This window comes from Hetaerina americana, unplaced genomic scaffold, assembly GCF_022747635.1.
Source record: "Hetaerina americana unplaced genomic scaffold, ioHetAmer1.1.p SCAF_30, whole genome shotgun sequence".
NCBI lineage: Eukaryota > Metazoa > Arthropoda > Insecta > Odonata > Calopterygidae > Hetaerina > Hetaerina americana.
The window spans coordinates 2925117-2947477 of NW_027286875.1; the positions used below are offsets into that span (position 1 = coordinate 2925117).

The window sequence follows — 22361 nt, forward strand, 5'->3', positions numbered from 1 at the left end:
ATTTTGCTCTAGTTAGACCTCATTTGGAATATGCCGCAAGTATTTGGGATCCGTGGGAGAAAATTTGGCAAAAAGAATTAGATAAAGTCCAGAGAAAATCCGCTAGATTCGTTAAAAATTGTTATGATAAAAACACAAGTGTGACAGGTCTCCTAGGGGATTTAGGCTGGGAACCACTTGAAGTGCGGAGAGAACAAGCGAGGCTTAGACTTTTAGAAAGGTTCAGAACAAACGAGTTTAACTATGACACTGAAGGAATTATAATGGCCCCACACTACTTAGGTAGATCAGACCACAAAGATAAACTAAGGGAGATAGATTCCAGGACAGATAGGTACAAATACTCATTCTTTCCCCGAACAATCAGAAATCATAATAGCAAGAAACCGAAGTCACTTTAGAAATATTAAAAACGTTGAATTTACAAGTCGGAACAAAATTAAACACTATAGAGATGTTAGGTATACTTTCAGGTGCATGTGTATGTTAGTTGGTAGTTTGAGTGTTTGCATGTGTGTGGGGTGTAAGAGTTCATGCATGAATGTATGCCATGTTTTTTTTTTATATATGATTTTGTGGTTATTGCATGCGGTTTTTTTTTCTTTTTCTTTTCTAAATTACGGGTGGTGTCCTAGCACCCTCCGCCACACGCCCTTGCGGCGGCTTGCGGGGTATTAAGTAGATGTAGATGTAAATTGGGCAGAACCTTGACAGAGGAAGATGCAAATGGGGCGGCCTTCCACTTCGACATGCCCCATCCACATCAAATTGGTAAACGATTTGGTGTGGGCAAATCGCCGTTTTACTGCTGCGGAGATAGCCAAGGCGGCGGCAAGAACAATAGTTTTGGATCCTGTCAGACAATTTTGAGAGACATTTTGGACATAACGTCGCATCAAAATTTGTCCCGCGGGTGCTGACTGATGAATAGAGACAAAAATGTGTGGACATTTGTCAGGAACTCCTGGATCGAGCTAATGCCAACCTTGAGTTTCTTAAAACCATCGTAACCGGTGGCAAAACCTGGTTTTATGGTTATGATGCTGAGACAAAGACCCAGTCTTCTCAGTGGAAAGGTCCTCATTCTCCGCGACCAAAGAAAGCTCGCATGTCCCGGTCCAATGTGAAGGTCATGCTGGTGTGTTTCTTCCATTGGCAAAGGCTGATTCATTAAAAATACGTCCCTCAAGGTCAAACCATCAATAAGCCAATAATCAATAAAGATTTCTACTTAAAGGTAATGAAGAGGCTGAGGGTCACAGTGAGCCGAAAGTGGCCAGAGAAACAATGCATGGCGTTTCCACCACGATAACGCACCGGTTCACATGGCACTGATCGAGAGAGAGTTTTTTGCCAGAACTGGAATTTCCATGATCCCACAGCCACCCCTACACTCCAGACGTTGCTCCATCAGACTTTTTTTTGTTTCCAAAGTTAAAATCAACCTTGAAAGGGTGCCCATTTGACTCTATTGCGGACATTGAAACTAATTGTACGGAGGGCCTGAAGAGCATCCCTAAGGCGGCTTACCAGGCAGGGTTCGAGAGCTGGAAGAAATGTTGGCATGGGTGTGTCGTCAGCCAAGACATGTACTTTGAGGGCGACAAATTTGATTAAGCTGTATCCATCGAAATAAACAAGTTATAAAATCAGTCCTGTCTTTTTTTGATAACACCTTGTATTTTATTCCCCCCTTTGACATGGGATGGTTGTAGCAAAAATAGGTAAGGAAATCTTTAATCAGCTTAAGTTGCAGAAGATCGAGCTTTAGTAAGCCAATCAGTCAAGAGGTTACTATCATTACTTAGCACATTGCAGAATCAGCGTGATAAGTATGTGATGAGAATTTATCATAAGAAAAAGAAGGTTGTCTATTGTCCTACATTCGATGTTGCCTGCTGTGGTAGTCAGATTTAGGTTACATTCTCAAGAAATACACGGGTGGTCTGAAAAGTTTCCGACTCAGAAAATTTCAGGAAAAATGTCTTGTACCTTTGTTAGGTCAGGAACTTTTTCAACCACCCTCGTAGGAAGCCTAAGATAAGCATTAAAAGAGGAGAACATATTACTAGAACTAGGACAGGCAAAACACTTCACCTATTTGGGAAGTGTTTTGGATGAGAGTGGTCAGACTGTTTGGGGGAATTAAAAGAGAAGAAGATTTCCAAATTAAAGAAGATTTCCATTGCATAAAGAAGCATTTAAAAAGAGGCACAAGTTGATGACATGCACCCCAAGAAAAGATGAAAAGAAAAGGCTAGCAAAAACTTTAATATACAGTGTGGTTGTCAGAGTAGTTTTTAGAGTTCAGAAACTTGGTCATTGAGGGGGGATGATAAGCATAGATTGAAGGCCTTTGAAATTTGGGAGTAGAGAAAAATGAAAAAATAAAATGAATGGAAGGAAAACAATATGCGAAGTTCTAAGCAAGGTTAGAGTGCGGAGACAGCTGTTGAGGTTAGTTCAAAGAAGGCAGGACAAGTGCTGAACACAGTATGAGGGTAAGGTGAAAAGCTCTTGGCCTGACACAGAGATGGCATTCCAATCAGCGAAAATGTATAATTACTGCCTTGGTGCACATCTCATTAGTTCATAAGACAAGTTTCACCCTGTTCTCTCAAGTAGTTTGTTTACACGTATTGTTGCATTAGATGTCTTTCGTGTTTTTGGTTAATATGGAAAAACTAGAATTTCGCGAGATCATAAAATTCTTCGTTTTGGATGGATTAACCTCGAAGGAAATTCATCCGAAGTCCAGAAAAGTGTACAGGGACTCTGCTCCTTAAATATCAACCATTAAAAAGCAGGCAGCTGAATTTAAAATGTGGTCACATATCCTTCAAAGATGACCCACATGAAGGACAGCCAAAAACCAAAACCACACCAGAAACCATCGAAAAGTTGCACGATAGTGTGTTGCATGATATCTCGTTGCACGATATAAAGTTGGACGATAGGTGAGTGAGATAGCTAAGGCCATGGGGATATCGGAGGAAAGGGTGCAAAACATCTTGCACAAAGAATTAGGGATAAGAAAGCTCTGCGCAAGGTGGTGGCCGCATTTGCTGAATACCTATCAAAAGCAAATGTGCAAACGATTTTTGCTGTAATGTTTGGACCAATTCAAGAGGGAAGCAACCGATTTTGTGCAGCAATTTGTCACCATGGATGAGACATGGGTCCACCACTACATGCCAGAAATGAAAGAGCATTTGAAGCAGTAGATGGAAGCTGGTGGTTCAGGGCCAAAGAAAGTAGAGGCGATCACATCTGCCGGAAAAGTCATGGCCCGTGTGTTTTGAGATGTGAAAGGGATCCAGTTAATTGATTACCTTGAAAATGGCAGATCAGCTAAAGGTTGAAGTGCTTTGCATCTAATGAAGAAGTTGAGATAGGTCAAAGATGGATATTTTGACAGCCTCCCAGACTTTCACTTCCGGGAAGGACTGATGTTGGAGAAATGCTGGACCAAGTGTGTTGAAGTCAAGGGAAATTACGTAGAAAATTAAAATCAATTTCTGACTGAAAATTGCAGTCTTTCATTGTCAGGCCAAAAACTTTTCACCTAACCCTCATAATATAAGGTAGAATTCTAGGAGAGCAGAGTAGAGGGAGGAAAGAATATATGGAATTAAGGGAGGTAGAAAGTATCCAGAGCTAAAGAGTAGTAGTAGTATTTAACGGGGGCAACCGACAGCTGAGGTCATTTGCGCCATTAGGGATGGACAGGAAAGGATGAAGGGTGGAGAGAAACCCGGCGTCGGCATTAGCCTACTCTTTACGAAAGGCACCAAAGGGTCCACAGCTTAACGCCCCATCTGACAGATGGCGTACTCACTCAAAGTGCCCTCCACAAAGCACCAAGTAGGGATCACGATACCACTGAAAAATATTCAACACCGCTGGGATTTGAACCTGGGCCCTCAGGGTGGGAAGCCAGTACGATAGCCACCGCCCCATCTCAATCCCCAAGAGCTAAAGAATGAGTCATTGTAGTACACAGTATGGAGTCTAAGAATATTTTGCATCATGTAAGTTAGGGCTTAGGAGTACAGTATGGCGTAATCCCAGGATCCATTACCCTTATATCCTATGACTAGTAACATTAATATGCATTTGATACACTAGTACAGATTAGCCAACTGTCATGGGGAGACCAGGTGGGAAAGGCAGGAGATTGTATTGACTAATATTATTGCTCACCCATCACCTCAAGGAAACAACCAATCAACTTGATGACACACAAAGCCAGTACAGTCTCTTTGAACTCAATTTTGCTATTGTGTAAAATGGATTTTCAGTCTGTACTCCTAAAGCTATGAGATTTTCTCAAAAAAGTAATTTCTAATTGCACATATGTAATTCGTAAAAGTGACATAAAAGTTTGTAAAGCAACGATTCTATAGCCAATATTGATTTTTTTGAGAAACTAACCAATATCTCGGTCCACTAGGTGACCATTGTAAAATGTGGAATGTAAACTTGAAAATGAGGAAGATACTGTCAAGTATCAAGGTACTGTCCGTGGTCAAGTGAATGTGTTCCAGTGGCAGGAGGTATAGAAGGTAACAGGGGACCAGTTTCTTTGGGTGGGTGAGAGGCAAGACTAGGTGTGTGGAGGGGAGGGGAAGTGGAGGAGATTTGGTGACTACTTTATTGCATTGCATGTGTACTTTAACATTCAGGAACCAAATCAAATAAGGAACTGTTGATGATTCCCGGGCCATTGTTCATAATGTTGTCTCAGTGCATGTGTATATACAAGCCATTAGTGGCTACAAATTTGAAATTTTGGATGTGCCTATTTAGGGATCAATCTTTGAGTGTAATAGGATTGGAAGCTTCATAAATATGTTTTGTGAAGGCAGATTCTTCAAAACGACCATTTTTAGAGTATGCTAATGTTCTTTGAATCTGGTAATAGCATTGCAGTTTGCCCACCCAATGCATGATGTGTGGCAAGTGCTGCACTTCACCTCATAGATTCCAACTTTTCTAATGTGGGCATTTTGTCTTCAGAATTAACCAATAATTTTTGTAGGGTGTTTGGGTTTCTGAAAATGATATTGGTGTCCACTAGATCTAAAATTTTCTGGAGTCCTTAAGGAAGTTTGGGTTCAAAATGGATGATGGGAATTCATTCTTGGGGGCATTGTTCAATAGTGTGAGTGAAAAGTGTTTGTTTGCGAGTTTATGTTCCAATCTATGATCATTTTATCTATAAAGTTTAGGTTCATATCTATTTATTATGGCTGTGTATTATATGCATTTAAATTCTTTATCATATCATAGTTTGTTAAGAGAACAGGTTAGCAAACAATTTATGAAATAATTAAAAGCTACCGTATTTTCTTGGTAAGGGTGATGTAAGTCAGCTTTTATGTAGTTGTTGGTATAAGGTTGTTTTTCATTAATGCCAAATGCGACTGACCCACCACTTCTTCTGACTAGTATGTCTCGAAATACCAGTGAGTGATTGTGTTCAACTTCATGGGTCAATTTAATTGGTATGTTTATGGTTCAACTTCTTGATAAATATTTTTACCTCACACTTGCTTGCATTATAAATGACAAAAATTTCATCTAGATACCTGACCCACGTTTTCAGAAAGTAATTGTTATTGTTAAATGTTCACTGAATATGAGATGGAAACAGTATTTGTGAAATCTTTATGATGAAAATCAATGGTAGAAAACAGCAAAAAGAAGATACTGTTAAAGATAATGAGAAATTAGAGGTCTGAAATTGAAACAGCAGTTAAAAACTTAAGGGCAAACAAGACGTTTAACAATAAATATAAGGGCTTGACTAAATGCCCTCCGGACTGATCAAAGAATAGGGAAAATATTCTGACAACCCTATCTGGCAACCTAATATTTAGCTAAGGCTGGAAAATTAAAAAAAACTTCAAAACAATCATTTTACCAACCCATTTATTGAAGATTAGGATAAAGGTAAACTATAAAGGAATGGAGACGAAAGCGGAAAAGTTTTTTGATGAGACCAACTTTTATTCAGAAGGAGTCCAGGAAGAAAAGAAACTATTATTGCCCTCAGACTCATTGTAGCGAATGAGATATAGAAAGAACAGTGCAAGTGCATTTGGTGATCTGGAGAACGATTTTGATTATGCAATCTATGATAATCATTCCAATTTCCTTTGGCTACATTCGTGTTGTATCCATGTAGTAGTTGTATTAGTAATTCTTTCAAAGACATGCATAAAATATTGGTAACATAACATGACAAGGGACTGTCCAGTGTTGTTTATAGTATTTCTGGGTAATTTGAAAGAAACTAAAGCCCATGCAAAGTTTAGTGAGAGAGATATATTTTTGGATAATACCTGGAGTAAGCTGTTTCCTATTAAGCCAGTCCACAATGTTTTTGAGGGTGACGGAAAGGAGAATGATGAGAAACAGTTTCTCTACATCAAAAGATACCACAATTTTGTTAGGAACGAAGCATACATGTTGATGTTATCAATGAAGTTAATGGTGTTTTTGATCTGATTTGTTAATATTTTTGATCTAAATTGTAACTATCTTTTATTTATTATGTTCGAATTCCACAACGTCATGCCTAAAACTACACACTTTATTGTATTGTAGATGTGTGTGGTGCAATCATGTGGTCTGCATGTTATTATGCTCATAACGTAGTGTTTTAATTGGACATGGAAAGCATGTCTTAAAAATTGCTTTTTGGTTTCACCATAGAGTCTAATGCTGGAATCAGTACCTATGATTAGGTTTGTAGTATCTAATGTTGGATTCAACATTGAACACCATAATTGTTTCCAGGCTATTATTTCAATTGTCAAAAAATTGAGTAATATAGTTTCTTTTCCTAATTTGCAAGACTTAGTGGCTACCCTGAAGAAGGGTTCGACTCATGCGTATTAATATGGATTTTTCCAATCTAGAAATAAATGAGCATTGAAAAATCATGCATTTAGTAAGGATTAAATCTAAACATGAGAACTATTTCAGAGACGAGAAAGATTCTATAAACCAAAAGCATTAAATCATTAAGATAAAGCAATTTTGTTGATTTCTATGATCTTAAGAACATTTTTATCAATATATCATCAGTTATTAGAATAAAAGTAGTTATAATAGTCAATCAAGCATATTACCATATTACCTAAAGTATAAGCCACCCTCTAATTGTCTGTGAGGCGAATTACTGATTAAAATGAATACCTTATATTTGGCTGATACAGCACATATGCCAATGTGAATTAATGCTTAACAATCATGCTGGTAAGAATTATAATACCAACCCCTTAGATTTCCAATGTCAGGTGGCACATCATTGATGTCATTATGTGACATTGAGAGCTGCTTTAAACGTGTTAAAAAACCAACACCAGGCGGAACAGCTGTCAGTTTGTTATATGATATATCCTGTAAAGTATGGGATCCAGATTAATTTAGAAAATTATTCCTAAGTTTATCTAGACAGATGGGTGATAAAAATATAGCCTAATTCAGTGCATAGCAATGCATGTATGATATGTGAGTCAATTAATATGTGGCAGCACTTTAGACATTTCCCAAATGACTAGGGTAAAATAAAAATTATGCATTACTGACTAAACATATCTAATTCCAAAAATGCATTGCAAAGTTCTATAAATAAACATATCTATCACCTGTAGCCAACTGTAGCACCAGATATTCTTTCAGCATTCCCAAGAACTAAATTATACTTATTTTAATTTTAAATTAAGCAAATTATTAGTTGATCTTAAAACATTGTGTTTTAAACAACATAGAGCTGAAATAGAAAGTATATTGAATATAAAGAATTAATGACATGGTGAGTCACAAACGGTGCTCAGAAAACTATTAGTTTTCCAATATACCACCGCTGTCAATATCAGATGTTCAACCTTACAGCATAAGCATACGGCTTATGAAACCTGTGGGAAAAACTGAGACTGATAAAAGTAATATAAAATTAATCAAATATTCTGGATGAGCAAATTCAAGGTTTACTACAGAATCCCATTTCTCCAGTCTCATTTTCATCAGATGATGCTTTATCCATTCCCAGCTTCTCGGATCGTTTTGAATGGGTATCTTTTGAAAAGTAAGGCTAAAAAGATTTACAGTTTTTAAATAACAGCTGATAATTAATTTTCCTTTAGATATAATAAAAAGAAAAGTTCAAATATTTGGAAATATATTAATAATCCTGAATTGGTTCTTTCGATTACTTTTTTGATTAGCAAGCCAATTATTTATCCAGACATGGGGCTGGGCCTGCCGTAGCCGGATAAACAAGTCTACAATAAATAGTTTAACTGCACATATAAAAGTAACTTAGCATATCTTTCTACAATCAGTCAAAAACCACTGGACTTTCCAAATGATATTCACAACGGGTCTAAAAAAAATATGATTTGAATGTTTTTTGTCTATGTATGAAAATAATCAAAATATTATTATATGTTCTGAAAAATGGGCAAGATTCTGGGGCATATTGCAACACTTATTTACAGTAGTCATTGCAAGAGAATGTTTCTTCACCAATGACAAAAATATTCAAGAGAAGCATGTGTTTAGTTATGAGCATTGGCATAGAATTTAACTCCTTAGAATGAAAATGCAGGCCAAGAAAATAAATATTTTTATAAGTTTTAAAGAGATTATAGACATATTTAAAAAATATCTAGAGTATACTTACGGAAAAGTAAAAAATTACAAAGGAAAATTAATACACAAAGCCAAATAACTGCACGAAATTTTACAATGGAGACATGTAGACGTGCACCAAAATACGAGACTTTCAGTGCAAAAATCATTTGTCTGGACAAGGATCCCAAGATGATTTCAAACCATTAAATTCTCACATTCTGAATATTTATTTATTTATTAAAATCCACATGTGCTGATTGTGTGTGTAAATATGCATTTAAAGATTTCAGGCAAGAAGCATTTATTACACATTCTTACATCATTTAACAAAGTCATGTCTCTATTTGAAAAGTTTAAATCAGAACCAATTTATTTTCCACTTCAATCAAATTACACAACGAGTCGCAACCATTAACCAATTATTTTGTACATTACAGGTAATGCAAAATATGTCTAAACTTACTTACATGGTTGAATTTCTTCCAAGTGAAACGAAACAAACTTGGTACTTATGCGTACACAAATTTACTACATCACCTAAGTTTTGCCTACAGGTGAAGATACAGATCAACAATTAAAATACAGAATTCACAGTGGATATATATAGACCATTCTAAATGGGGTTAAGAGGAGAAGGGGGAAGGAGGGATGATACCAGGTAAGAAGTGATGCTGCTAATGGCTGAGGAACAGCTGGGGTGAGTTGAGCAGTGGGAGTCTCTTGCCAGTGAGCTGGGAAGTAGAATGAGTGCTGAAGAAATAATGGAAATTGTGGAGAACAGGGAGAGGGGTTGCTTGCATCAATGGAAGCTCATTGGATTGGTTTTATGTTCAGGGAGGAGAATAGAAGAAACAGGCAACCAAATTCTGCATATTCATTGGAAGATGTTGCACTGCGAAAAAACCTAGGCCATGCAATTAAAATGTTTCCAGAATTGAATCGTTTTTTTTCTTTTCACTGCATCTAAACTGTTTGCTAAAGGGCCATCAAACCACAAAATCACTCCAAGGTGTTTTAATTGGCCACAAAAATAACATTCACACAATTGATGATCTTGATGTTTCATTCCACATACTGACAAATATTTCAACAAGCAGATCTGATTGGAAATTCATCTTCACTGATTCTACACGGCTATCCTGCAAGACAGCCAATGGTTTAAGGCAGTATCACATATCATGTTGAAAGAAAGTCAAGGATGGGGCTACGAAATCAATGGGACAATTACTTATGTACTTACCCAATGGGACAACTATTTACCCCTCGTCAGTTTGGCATATACAGGCAAGACCCTTAAGATGATGCACTGATAAACATACCAAGGCATGTTTCAAGAAACACACCAAAGCAACCCTGTTACAAGCAAAAAATTAAATACGGACACCTGATACTTTTTTAAGGCGATCATATGAAACTGAAATTAAATTGTATAATTTTCAGCTCTTTGGATGAGATTGCAAAACATGAAAGTGAGAGCTTATAACAACTTTAAATTATTGTCTTTAGTTGCTGCATTACACATGATCACCATGAAGAAATTAAACTACATTAGCTTTTAAGATACCAAAAATTATTTATTTATAGAATCCTAAACATAGTTTTCAAACTTTAACATCCCTATAAGCTCCCTGTGAATTTGCCTTAACGTGAAGTGTTTTTTTTTCATGACTAGTGTACAGTTATTTCCATCTCAAGTTGCGACTTCAATGCAATCTCAACAATAGTATACACAAAAGTAAAGGAGACAGATCAACAGGTCCCCACAACACACTGCTCTGAGGGTGAAAATGGGAAATGAAACCCTATAACCAGTGATCTTGATTTTAAGCCAACACGGGGAAACGGCTAATTAAATTCTCATTAAGTAAAATTAAAAAGTGCTGCTGAAATTATGAGTTTATACAATAAAATGTGCTGAAAACAAAATATTTAAGTATAAACACTACGTTTTAAGGGTATTAATTACCCTAACATTATTTCCAGCAGAGTAATCACTCCATTTTACCATTAATCAATGATGAAAATGTAACCAATGTCGCTATAATGCTAAAATTAACATTTTAAATAAACTACGGTAGATTTACCAAAGTTTCCAGCATGTTTAGATCGCCAATTCCTTCCGATGGAAGATCTTCAAGTAGGTTATGTGAAAGGGATAGAGATTTCAATTCTCTTAGTTGGAAAAATTCATTTGGTAAATCGGTCAGTTTATTATAATTGAGATTTAATTTTGCAAGCCTCTCCAAATTGCCGATTTCACTGGGCAAACTTTCCAAACCATTATCCTGCAACTGGATGAGAAATACAAAATTACAAAAACCCAACTTGAACAAATCGTCAGTAAATCGATGCAAAATTTATCTACATACATTCAACGTAGTTAGCGTAGAAAGGTTTTGTATCTTTGAGGATATCTGAGTCAAACAATTGGAGCTTAAATCCAACTGATGAAGGGGCTCATATTCCCACCACCGATCTCCTTCCGTGTCTCTATCTAGTTTGACATCCAGTAATCGTATCTCTGCCTCATCCAAATCATTGATTTCCCAAATTTTCTCGGGGGCTGGAAAAGTTTATTGCCATACGCCCATTAGAAAAGACATCATTTAATTCCTAAATAAAATGTTTCAATCAATGCAATGGATTTCTCACCTGTTCCTAATCCTCTTCCAGATAAATTTAGCTGCCCACTTCGACGGGCAAGTTTGATTAAGTGTGGTGACAACTCTTTCGCATCAAATTCTTTCGTTTGTAGATGAAAGACTGGATTCAAATCACTATGCACTATTTTGGATTTTATTCCTTTGTAACGCGACATATTTGAACTGCGGCAAATCAGTACGGTGGTGACACTGCATTAAGTCTTCTTAAACCACTTGGTAACTTTCATAAACTCATATAAGGCTGCCCATGCCATCTTAGACGATGTAAACAACCGATCCGCATTGCATAAAAAACATTTGCGGTTTACGCCGCGGCGCAAAATCGCAATAAAAACAAACACCCCTCGCTCCCATTTTTCCGCTAATGCCTATCGGAGAGTACACGTAACGTTCAGAGGCGCCATTTCAAACTGGATACACACTTGGATAGAATGGCCCAAGCCATGAAAAATACTTCAATCTTTTCAAGCATCCGCACAAAAAATGTAATAAATAATGTTGGTGTTATTATAATCAACCTGTAGTTTAAATTAACGGTAGGAATATGCCCTTGCGACGATTTCAAAAGATTATTTGACTAGTGCATGGGGGTCTCGTACAGCTTTTCAGAATAGCTTGGCTATGACCACCAAAAAAGTCAAATGAGGCTTATAATGAACCTTCAAAAATTATTTAACATAAGTTTTTTTGAACCTGACCCAAAAAACAACTTTTATAAACCGAAAATTGATAGATATTCTGAATAATTGTAATGCATTCACACTATTTAATTTATTTCAAAATTAAGTAATTTTTTTAATATTCGGGGGAAAATAGTAGTGCATCAAGTTTTAAATTTTCTTCGAAAAGTAGGCACATATCTGGACACTTGCCATGGTCATTTTTAGTCTGTCTTCACTTTATTTTATAAACACATTGTCCATACCTAATTGGTTATACCTAGCTCACATTGTACACCTAAGTACCTGATATGTTTCTTTGTTATCAAATGAAAAATAATACAAATAAGGCAAGTTTTGTTTGCATTTACATGACTTGTATGGTCTTCAAATACATATGCAAGGAAAATTCAGCATATCACATCAATTAGTAAGTATTTGCGGAATGTACTCAAAACATTTTAATGCTAACTAATCAATGAGAAATTGACCACCATTTTTCTCATATCAATTAGCAAGTGATTCATTTAATACTAGCTAAAACAAATGCCTTGTAGGTCAATGCGCTCATATCCCAATACAGTTAAGAGTATGCACGCACATAAAACTCAACTGTTCACATTTTGGAGCAGATTTGTTATCAAAATAAATGTTGTACCAAGAAATGCAATAAATTTCACAGTCCAAGTGCACAGTATGTAGCACAGTGCCTATTTTGAAAAGGAAAAAATGAAGAGAGGTGGTACAATCAGTACTTCTTGCAATAATTGGGATTTTCCCTTTCATAACAAGACTGGAGATAATCAGAGTTGAAATAATTATGACTATAATCAATAAAAATTATCAATGTTTCAATGAAAGTAAATATTATATTAGCAAAAAAAATATGTTTATTCTTTAATGCCTTAATATATACATTAAAATAATGTTAAAGTTTACATGGGTCTTATTAGCAGTAATGAAATGCATTAAATGGATTCCATTTATATAAGGTTATGGCCACATGCACATATATATTTATATATACATACACATCCATAAAATGTAATTTTGCAATAGGATTACAGGGATCCCACATTCTTGGAGATTTATCAACTACCAAGAAGGCATTAGGAATGTACTTCAATTATTATTATCAGAGCAACCTGTGAAATGATCTAATTCATTTTCTTAATCAATAAACTAATTCCAATAATCACTTTCAAATTCTGATTCCTCTTCAAAGAAGAAAATCATTTACACTTCAATTATAATGACTAGCATTACTATGCCAAATCTCAACCGATCACAGTCATAAAGTATGTACAATTTATACACTTCTATTATTCTTACAACTGGCAACAATGGTCTAAGCCATACCTTCAATGGCTAGTAACATATACTCAAGGATATATTTTATACAAATCCAATTAACAGGGAAAATGCATTAGAACATTAAGATTTACATAATCACTCCATCCAATAGTATTGCTCACACATAGTAATATTTATAAATACATAATATTTGGAAATGTACAATGTCAGCACAATATTAACAACTTCATTACCTACAATGAGTATGTATAACATTCCATAATCACTTACTACTGGCTTCCTTAAAATTTATTAATTTCCATCCTAGCTGTAAAAGTTAAATACATTTTGTGTCATTTACAAATGCACCATTACAAGAGTAATCTCTTGGTGCATTAGCAGCTCCAGTGTAAAACTATAATTTAAAATTGCATAACTTTGAGCCAGACATGGTATGCTGAGTTAATGAAATATCACAAAAAGTACAAGAAAGTCACTAGGAACATAAATCCGATGACTTAAGCTCATAAAAAGTTTGAATGTAATAATTTTTAACAGGCCTTTATCTAACTTATGCACATACACACTAAAATTCAGTGAAAGTTATTTTGCACCATCTTTTTAAGCACAAAATAACTATCTACTCAAAATTCATATTCTTAATGAAAATGGGACAATTTCAAATGAACTGAATAAGACCATACTCAACTGTACACATTATTAGACATAATCTCAAACTTCATTATTACATAAACACTTTAAAATTTATAACTCATGCAGAGCAGTTACTTAAGACAAAAATAACATATCTAATTTTAAGAATGAACTGTAAAAGCTGCATCATATTGAATAAAAGAATATAGAGACTGCAGAAAGTTTAGCATTCTTAATTCAAACTATATTTCCAGCAGAGATTTTTTTTTATTTTGAATAACTGCAAAATTAGCTGATGACTTCATTCTACAGTCCATCATATAATAAATAGTACTAAATTCAGCAAGCAACTGACATAAAAGCAATGCTATTTATGTTAACAAAACTTAATGGGTTGCTCAAGAGCAAAACTTTTAAAGCTCATAAAACTTATTAGAATTTCAACATTAGGAATTGACCTACAGAATTTGAGTACATGAATTGTTTTCTTAGACCACATGAAGTTCATTATTTTAATTTCACGATTTAACATGTCACATTAAAGGATTATGCATTTATATCAAATTTTGATGACATGAATTTACATTTCAAGTTGCCTTTGGGTGCTAAAAGAAAAATTTCTGAGACCATTCTCAGAGACTAATTTGATCATGACTAAGCACCCAAATTGCAAGAAGCACTAAATTTAGAACAACCACTGACTGATTCAATTGGATTGTCCTTGGGAATAATTTTGACAAATAAATTTAATGAGAAGAAATGAAAATATGATAGCTAATAATTCTACCATGAAAAGGGATGGCACTCTTAAAATCAATAAGTTTACTCATTACTGGAGTTTTAAATACATTTCAATGAGCAAGGTTCCCAGAGGAATATCCCACAGTAAGTACACATCAGACAGTAAAAAAAACCTGCAATTTCAGAGATCATGCGTTGAGTTTGTATCTATTGATGCAGAGATGCGGGTTGAAGATTATTTTTGTTTATTTTTACTTCAAAGCTAAAATATCAACTTAGCATTATGAGGCTAAGACAGGCACAGCTTCACTTAGCTAGCCTAATGTAAATAAAATTAAATGAATAGATTAAGTTACATGCCACACCAAGATGAACATGTTTCTGCATTTATTAATTATACACATTAGAATTAATAATAGAATTTATAAATAATACACAATAATAATAACAACATATTGAATATAAAAACAACTAGTTCAAAATACAGGCCACAAAATTCTACGAGACCTTTATCACATTTGTGTATTTGGGAGAAAACTAACCAAGTGTGCAGTGCTGGCTATATTGTAGCAACAGACTTCATTCTTCCATCCGTCGCCTTCTTGACATGGTGCCAGTTTAATGGAATGATAAATGTTTCAATCACTCTGAAACTTGCTGAAATGTGATGCTTCAGAAATTTTAATTTCCAAACATTTGTTGCTGGCTGGCATCATTCTCAAAGTCACTCCAAGCATTGTTGAGCTCCATGAATATAAGCTTAGCTATATTTTCATTGGGTGTTCCAATTTGCTGTATAAAAAGGGTGAAATAATTAAACTTAGCATACACAGAATTTTCAGTTCTTCCAAAATGCTTACCAATACTATTTAACATGCAAATTAAAAAAACATTAGCGATGGCTAATTCATCAGAAGGAATTATTACTTATTCTGATGGGACTGCATATTCAATGGAAAAAGGAAAGCCTTTACCACATTGAAAATAGCAAAAAAGAATAAGAATATATTCAATGCATTTTATACCTCAGAGTCCTAGACATATTCATCAACGTATTGGCACATAATGTTCAAAGGTTACAAAATTTTAAACAGCTGCATCTTAAAAGAGCTATTTAATTTATTCTAATATCTTCAGGAATTAGGGCAGCATTTGTTTTGAATGTCTTATGGAATTGAAGTTGAGCGAAATATTAAAGGGTACCGTAGAATTTCAGTTTGATTTTTTTAGAGGTAAAATGAAGAATAGTCACTGCTTCATTTTCCTGTTCAAACTAATTAAATGAATAAATGCAGGAAAGCTTCTCCAAAGCTGTGATTTCAAAAATAGGTATTTTTAACTACTTGTATTAGTGTCAGTATTATTACTTAAATGGACTCTCAACAAAACAGTTGACATACAACTTATCAGTGAGCACCTTTATCATTTTATCCTCTTTTTGGATAGCAATTGGCAGTTAAGTAATCATTTTTTCCACATTTATTTATTATTATTTATTAAAATCCACATGTGCTAATAGACAGTGTCAGGTGGCACACAAGTCCCAAGTAATCACAAAAGATAATAGGTAAAATCAGTCATTAAACAAAAGTACACTTAAAGGGAACTTCAAAACACAAATTTCTTTCACAAAGCAAGAAAATCCTCATCTCTTTAACAACAATCAATCAGCAAGAAAAAAAACATACATCAGAAGGTCAAGTAGTACCCAGCCTGACCTTTTGAAAAAGCCAGTTATTTGCCAGTTATTTTGCCAGTTATTTGAAAAATATCACTGTATTAGAAAGTATGCAACCTATAAAGCATATGTTTCAAGCTTGAAGAAACCACTTTGTTTAGTATTTGTTGGGAAGCCATTAATAGTGAATTTTTGCAGTGAATTTGTGAAAATTGAGAAAATTGGTCATCGTTATGTGATACAATACTTTTATTTGAAAGGCCTCAGCCCAACCAACATAAAATCTGAACTGGATTCTACTCTGGGCAAGTCTGCTCCTTTGTTTACAGCAGTAAAATATTGGGTGGCAGAGCTTAAACGAGTGTACGAGCTGTCAAGACGAGCATCGCATTGGTCAACCAAATGAGGTGACGACTCCAGAAATGGTGAAGAAAATCCACAAAGTGATACTGGATGATCGTCGACGGAAAGTGCACGTGCTAGCAGACATAGTAAGCATTTCAAAAAGTGTGGTACATCACATATTAACTAAAAATTTGGACATGAGAAAGATGTGAGCAAGATGGGTGCCGCATTTGCTCACACTTGAGCAAAACCAGTATCGTGAAAATGTTTCAATTGAGTGTTTAGCAAGGTTTCACAGCAACAAAACATAATTTTTGTGCCGTTTCATAGCCATGGATGGAAGATGGGTCCATTACTTCACACCCAAGACAAAAGAACAATCAAAACAATAGATTTAAAAGGGAGGCTCCAAAGAAAGCAAAGACCATTTCATCTGCAGGCAAGGCCATGGTGTCAGTTTCCTGGGATGCGCATGGGATAATTTTCTTCGACTATCTTGAAAAAGGAAATACTATGGGCAAGTATTATACGAACTTATTTCAGCGTTTGAGCAAAGAAATCAAGCCTAAGCGATCGCATTGGCTAAGAAGAAAGAGTTGTTTCATCAAGACAATGCACCAGCTGGCAAATTCGTTATTGCCATGGCCACAATTCATGAATTTGTTTAAATTGCTACCTCATACACCCTATTTGCCAGAATAAGCCCCCTTGGATTATTTTCTGTTCGCAAACTTGAAAAAAATGACTCGGAGGTCATAGGTTTTCTAACCGTGAAGATGAGATATTGATAGTTAATGGCTATCTTGATGAGCAAGACAGTTCTTATTATAAAAAGGGTGTCGAACTCTTTGAACATCGCAGGGAAAAGTGTATAGACTGAAAGGAGATTATGTTGAAAAATGAATACATTTTTTTTCCAAAATTTTTGTGTTTTCTTTGTTGGATCAGGTACTTCTGGGATTAACCTAGTAATTCCAGTGGATATGAAAGCTCTAGTTAAAAACTTGAAAAAAGTTGCTGCAGTACACTGACCTAAAAGTAGCAAAATCTGTAAGCTGGTAATTGTCATTGCGTAAATTTATGGACAGCGTAAGAACTTGAAAATTGTATCTAAGTATGCACATATTTTGTCAGGAATATAAAATGTCCCCTTGTACATTACTTTTAAGCATTATCTTGGTTCTTTTCTAATCTAATGAAGATGTAAATTATAATAACATACATTTCAAAAACCTTTATGCATCAGATGAAGTAATTGACATTAGAGCTTACATAATGATTATGCAGATATAAGTATAGAAAAGGTGTTGTCATAGTGTGAATTTAGCTCCAAGGTTAGCCTAATTACACATATCTCACACATCTCCATTAGAAAGCAATGTAAACGCAACCAACTAATAACAAACTGTTCTTCCCATGAATTGCATTACTATATGAACTTATGAATATCCTGGACACTTTTGATCAACCAATATTCAACAACCAGTTTTAAATGATGAGTAATCAAATTTCTTAAGGGTGAATATTAAAATTTCTTGGAGATAAAAAATTCAAAGATGACTTTCATGCACTTTTCAATACTTGCCTTGTCAGGATGAACAGCTAAACATGCTCTTCGATAAACTTTTTTCACATCAGCTGGTGTGACTAATTGGGACATTTCGATTTTCTTCATTTTTGCATCCTCCCACAATACCATATGCATTGAACAGAGGAGTGCTCTAATATTGTGCTGCTTCCCTTCTAGCCATTCCATTATCTATAAAATAACAAGGACATTAATAGTAACATAAAATAACATCCAAAAATAGTAAAATTTAATCAAGAAACTGGTGATTCATCTTAAGTTTTGCAATCAGGAAAAAACTATTTCACAAATATATAATTGCATTTGTGATTATATTCAAGGCAGCTTTGTTCTCGTTTTGAGCCAGTAACATTTAAGGCACAAGAAAATCAAATGACCATTCCAATTCAATAAAGAACAATGCATTTGATTGGAATATTATAAAAATTAACAGAAAATACAACTGAGAACATTACTTACATAATATAAAAATAGATATGCCATGGAATTCCCTTAACTGAAAAGTATTATGGTACTTTAAATATTTTTTCATACCTTTAGTTTGTCTGGATCCATATCTTTTGCCAGATCTTCCTTCCGCATTTCATTAATGGTTCTTGGACCTGATTCCTTCTTGGAAGCAAATTCATAACCTTGACTACCTAATAGATCACTAAAAACATCACCACTTCCAGCTGGTTTACCTCCTACAAACGCTTTCCCTATAATAAGGAAAAGAAAAATGAATGCAACAATTCATTAACGGAAAGTGAATGATTGAATTCATGAGGACATTTATCCAACTAAACATATTAAATGCGAATTAATAATCCAATCAGTTTTTGTCACATCAAGAAACAATCTTCTTTGAATTATTATAACAGAAAACTGTAACTCACAATTACAGGAATTCAATACAATATCACTGGAATGATGATACTTAATGTCTCCAACAAAGGTAAATAATTGACTTTTATTTTATTATATTCACAAAATATAAATTTTCCATGCCACAATATAAATTATTTGTACGTGAATGATGAAATGCTGAACTGTGACTGAAATGCTTCCCACTATTTGTTTTGGCACGTAAAAATAAAACGGATCATTTTCCACTCTCCTAATGTTTAATATCAGACAATAAATCATATGAAAACATTAAGTATTATGGAATGAATTATTTACACACAAGCTCCAAGATGATACACATGCTTTTTCATCTTTTAATATATATTCACAAAAGGAATAATGCTAAACATTTACTGAACTCCATCAACTCAAAATGGAGCTCTGACTACTCCTCCTTGACATGTTAAATAAGGAAGCATTTTGCAACAGGCTAATGGCTTTATATGCTAGATGATACGACTTATCAATTGACCCAGTGGAAATGAAAATGGTAACCACCTCAACATAGCTGCTTAAATGCACATGTAATCATTTATTATGATAAAAATTAAACCTGAATAGGAATATTCAAAGAACTGCGAGGGATTGTGCCCCAATATGCAAGAATTTCATGGTGGAAAATCATTTGCCTTGACAGGGTTTTGAATCCAGATCCCTCGATGTTAGGCCCCTAGAAATTTACAGTGTAAGAGGATGCTGAAGTAGCTAATCTAGTAAGTTATTACCTAATGATGGTGCCCTGTCCTATTTGCTTAAGGATGCCATAATGACATCAACTACATGAAATTTTATCAGTACCTAATCTGTAGAAGTTGCTGGAGCATGCTATCTGAGTGAGGACAACTGAGGCTGTGACATAACAGAATTGCTGAAATGGCATCGACAAATGCATTGCTCTGCGGATGTCTTTGTCTTTATCAACCTACAATGCATACTTTATATAGTGCTTTTAAGTCTTGATAACGGCACAAAAATTCAGGGATTTAATGTGGTTGGATTCTGATTCACTTGCAATACACTGTAAAGCAATGAATTGTACCAATTCAAAATAGAAGGTTACAGGGTTAATCAAACACTTTCAAGGGTGTTTGATGAAGAAAATATCTGCTGCTTCAGTGTACCCTATGAATAATGCATCTTATATCTATACCTTTGTAAGCAATTGGAAACACACCTTAAGATTTCACTGATCCACAAATTTAGCAATAAGTACACCTAGGTATATAAAGATTTCCCCATAGCAGAAGACAATCTGCAAAATTATTACAGCAAACGATTATCAATTGACAAATGGAGGGAAAATAGCTATTAATATATAATGAAATACAGCTCCATTATGTTATCAATTTATTATATATTTTTGGAATGAATTCGCATTGAAGTAGTTTTTGATAACACCAAAATATGACTGAAGATAGCTACCAGCAAGGATTTGGACAGAATTTCCTTGTGCCAGTAAGCCAGGCATCAGATTTCAAAAACATAATGAATGGGAATCAACTTTAAGTTTACCTTTAATTGCTTTGTGCTAACATCTGTACTTCAGGGTTAAAAATCCTATTTCTTTCATGCATTTTGACATGAGAGGTGTTTACAAAGGTAAATGGATTTAAATTGATGGACAATTATAACACCTGACAAAATAGTACATCTGGTTTAATAATTTCATATTAGAATGTAACAATTACCATGAGCTAACTGTGATATAAAAATTCACATAGAATGTAAGAAGCATATGACTTTTAGCATGAAACACAAATAATCTACACTTGCTGTTTTTCAATTGCAGGGTACCAATTCCAACCAATGGAACTGGTTGAAAGAAAAGTTGTTCTTTTGTCAACCTTCCATCAAAATGTCACATCATGGATAAGGCATTAGCTTAAATCGTCTTGTAAGCTTCAATGGAACCAGAAATGGAAATATCAGTCGCCACTGTGCTGATGCCAGGCACTTTCAAGTAATAACTACCAATGCAATTATTTGAATGGCATCAGGTAACTGACATGATACAGATTAACCCTCCAAGCTAAAGAACTTGGCTGGACATCTAGAGCTCAAGGTTTGAGTTCCAGTCAAGGCAAACAATTTTTACACTCATAACATCCTGAATTTTTAATAGGGGTCATCACCAGCGAGTTAGCTATTTACCAATTATGCTTAAAAAAGTGGGTTCCCAAGAAAAAAGCAAATAAATAGCAACACAAATAGATTCACGGCTTGTTTTCACAAAGTGATAGCAAAAGTTTATGTTTAAGACTGCCTTGGGAGAAAAAAAGATTAATTAGATGAAATGATGTTTACCTTAAAAGCTTTAGTCTTCACAAGCTACTAATGAGATAGATATTCCGCAGACATACTTCCTCAGAAGAAGTATGTTAGTCATTGAGGTCAGTTTTCAAGATCTAGTACACTAAATTTACATTTTGAGACTTAATAACACTAATTGAAGGCAATAGGTATCATGAACACTTAATAAAAATAAGCTATGAGATTCACAAAAAATAAATGTGAGAAAGGTTATAAATTTCTAAAAAGTAACTTTCACTATTTTTTTTATTTCTCTTTGTTGCACTCAGAAATTTTGATTATCCAACAAATTTAGCTTTATCTTGCATTAAATAAAAATGCATGTGAATTGCATTAAATAAAAGGATAAAATGTAAAAATTATTTATGTTTATAATATGTTCAAATCTAATTCAAATGCTACAAATCTTTACCAGATGTGTGTATGCTAAGAAATGCATCAAAATAAATGATCCAAGGTTTCATTGGAGAGAAGAATCATAAATCAATAATAAACTTCCTAGTTGCTTTAAAGCATTGGCTTTTCATTGAAAAGTAAATTAATGAATAATATCGAAACAGGAAACATGGTTTGACCCAGCATAATATGCTTGCTTGGATAAAAGAGGACTCTGAACTCATGTCACTTGTGCTTTTTAGGAAAAATAGAAACTACATATGTTTTTCCCGTGTTAAAATGCTATGGAGACAGCATTATTTATTTAAGGGATCAGTATTTAATATCACCACAACCTGCATTTTCTTAAAGATACATGTAATGAACACTGGTTTAATCTAAGCATTAACCTACTGATATCTTGATCTACACTAGCAGAACATTCATCTGAGGCTGCAATTGTCATTATACTAACTACAATGAAAGAATAAGATGCCAATTAACAGAGTATTTAAAGGAAG

The 22361-nt window shown here is 34.5% G+C and overlaps 2 protein-coding genes across 5 annotated transcripts in view; both read right to left on the reverse strand.

Annotated features, from left to right (window-relative positions):
* Positions 1 to 11612, reverse strand: part of LOC139691185 (leucine-rich repeat-containing protein 40-like) — a 42114-nt gene extending 30502 nt beyond the window's left edge. Inside the window, exons 1-4 of one of the 2 annotated variants that reach the window (XM_071588909.1) lie at positions 11299 to 11612; positions 11016 to 11209; positions 10731 to 10937; positions 7287 to 7410 (exon numbers count right to left, since the gene is read on the reverse strand). In XM_071588909.1, coding sequence (XP_071445010.1) covers positions 7287 to 7410; positions 10731 to 10937; positions 11016 to 11209; positions 11299 to 11464 — 691 coding nt within the window. In that variant the 5' untranslated portion in view covers positions 11465 to 11612. The remainder of the gene's footprint in view (positions 1 to 7286; positions 7411 to 10730; positions 10938 to 11015; positions 11210 to 11298) is intronic. The other variant, XM_071588908.1, reaches the window with a different exon arrangement.
* A 1223-nt stretch (positions 11613 to 12835) lies between these two features.
* aux (cyclin-G-associated kinase) overlaps positions 12836 to 22361 on the reverse strand; it is a 52169-nt gene continuing 42643 nt past the window's right edge. For all 3 annotated transcript variants that reach the window (XM_071588880.1, XM_071588881.1, XM_071588879.1), the window contains 3 exons: positions 18802 to 18968; positions 18265 to 18438; positions 12836 to 15448 (listed from right to left, as the gene is read on the reverse strand). In XM_071588880.1, coding sequence (XP_071444981.1) covers positions 15338 to 15448; positions 18265 to 18438; positions 18802 to 18968 — 452 coding nt within the window. In that variant the 3' untranslated portion in view covers positions 12836 to 15337. The remainder of the gene's footprint in view (positions 15449 to 18264; positions 18439 to 18801; positions 18969 to 22361) is intronic.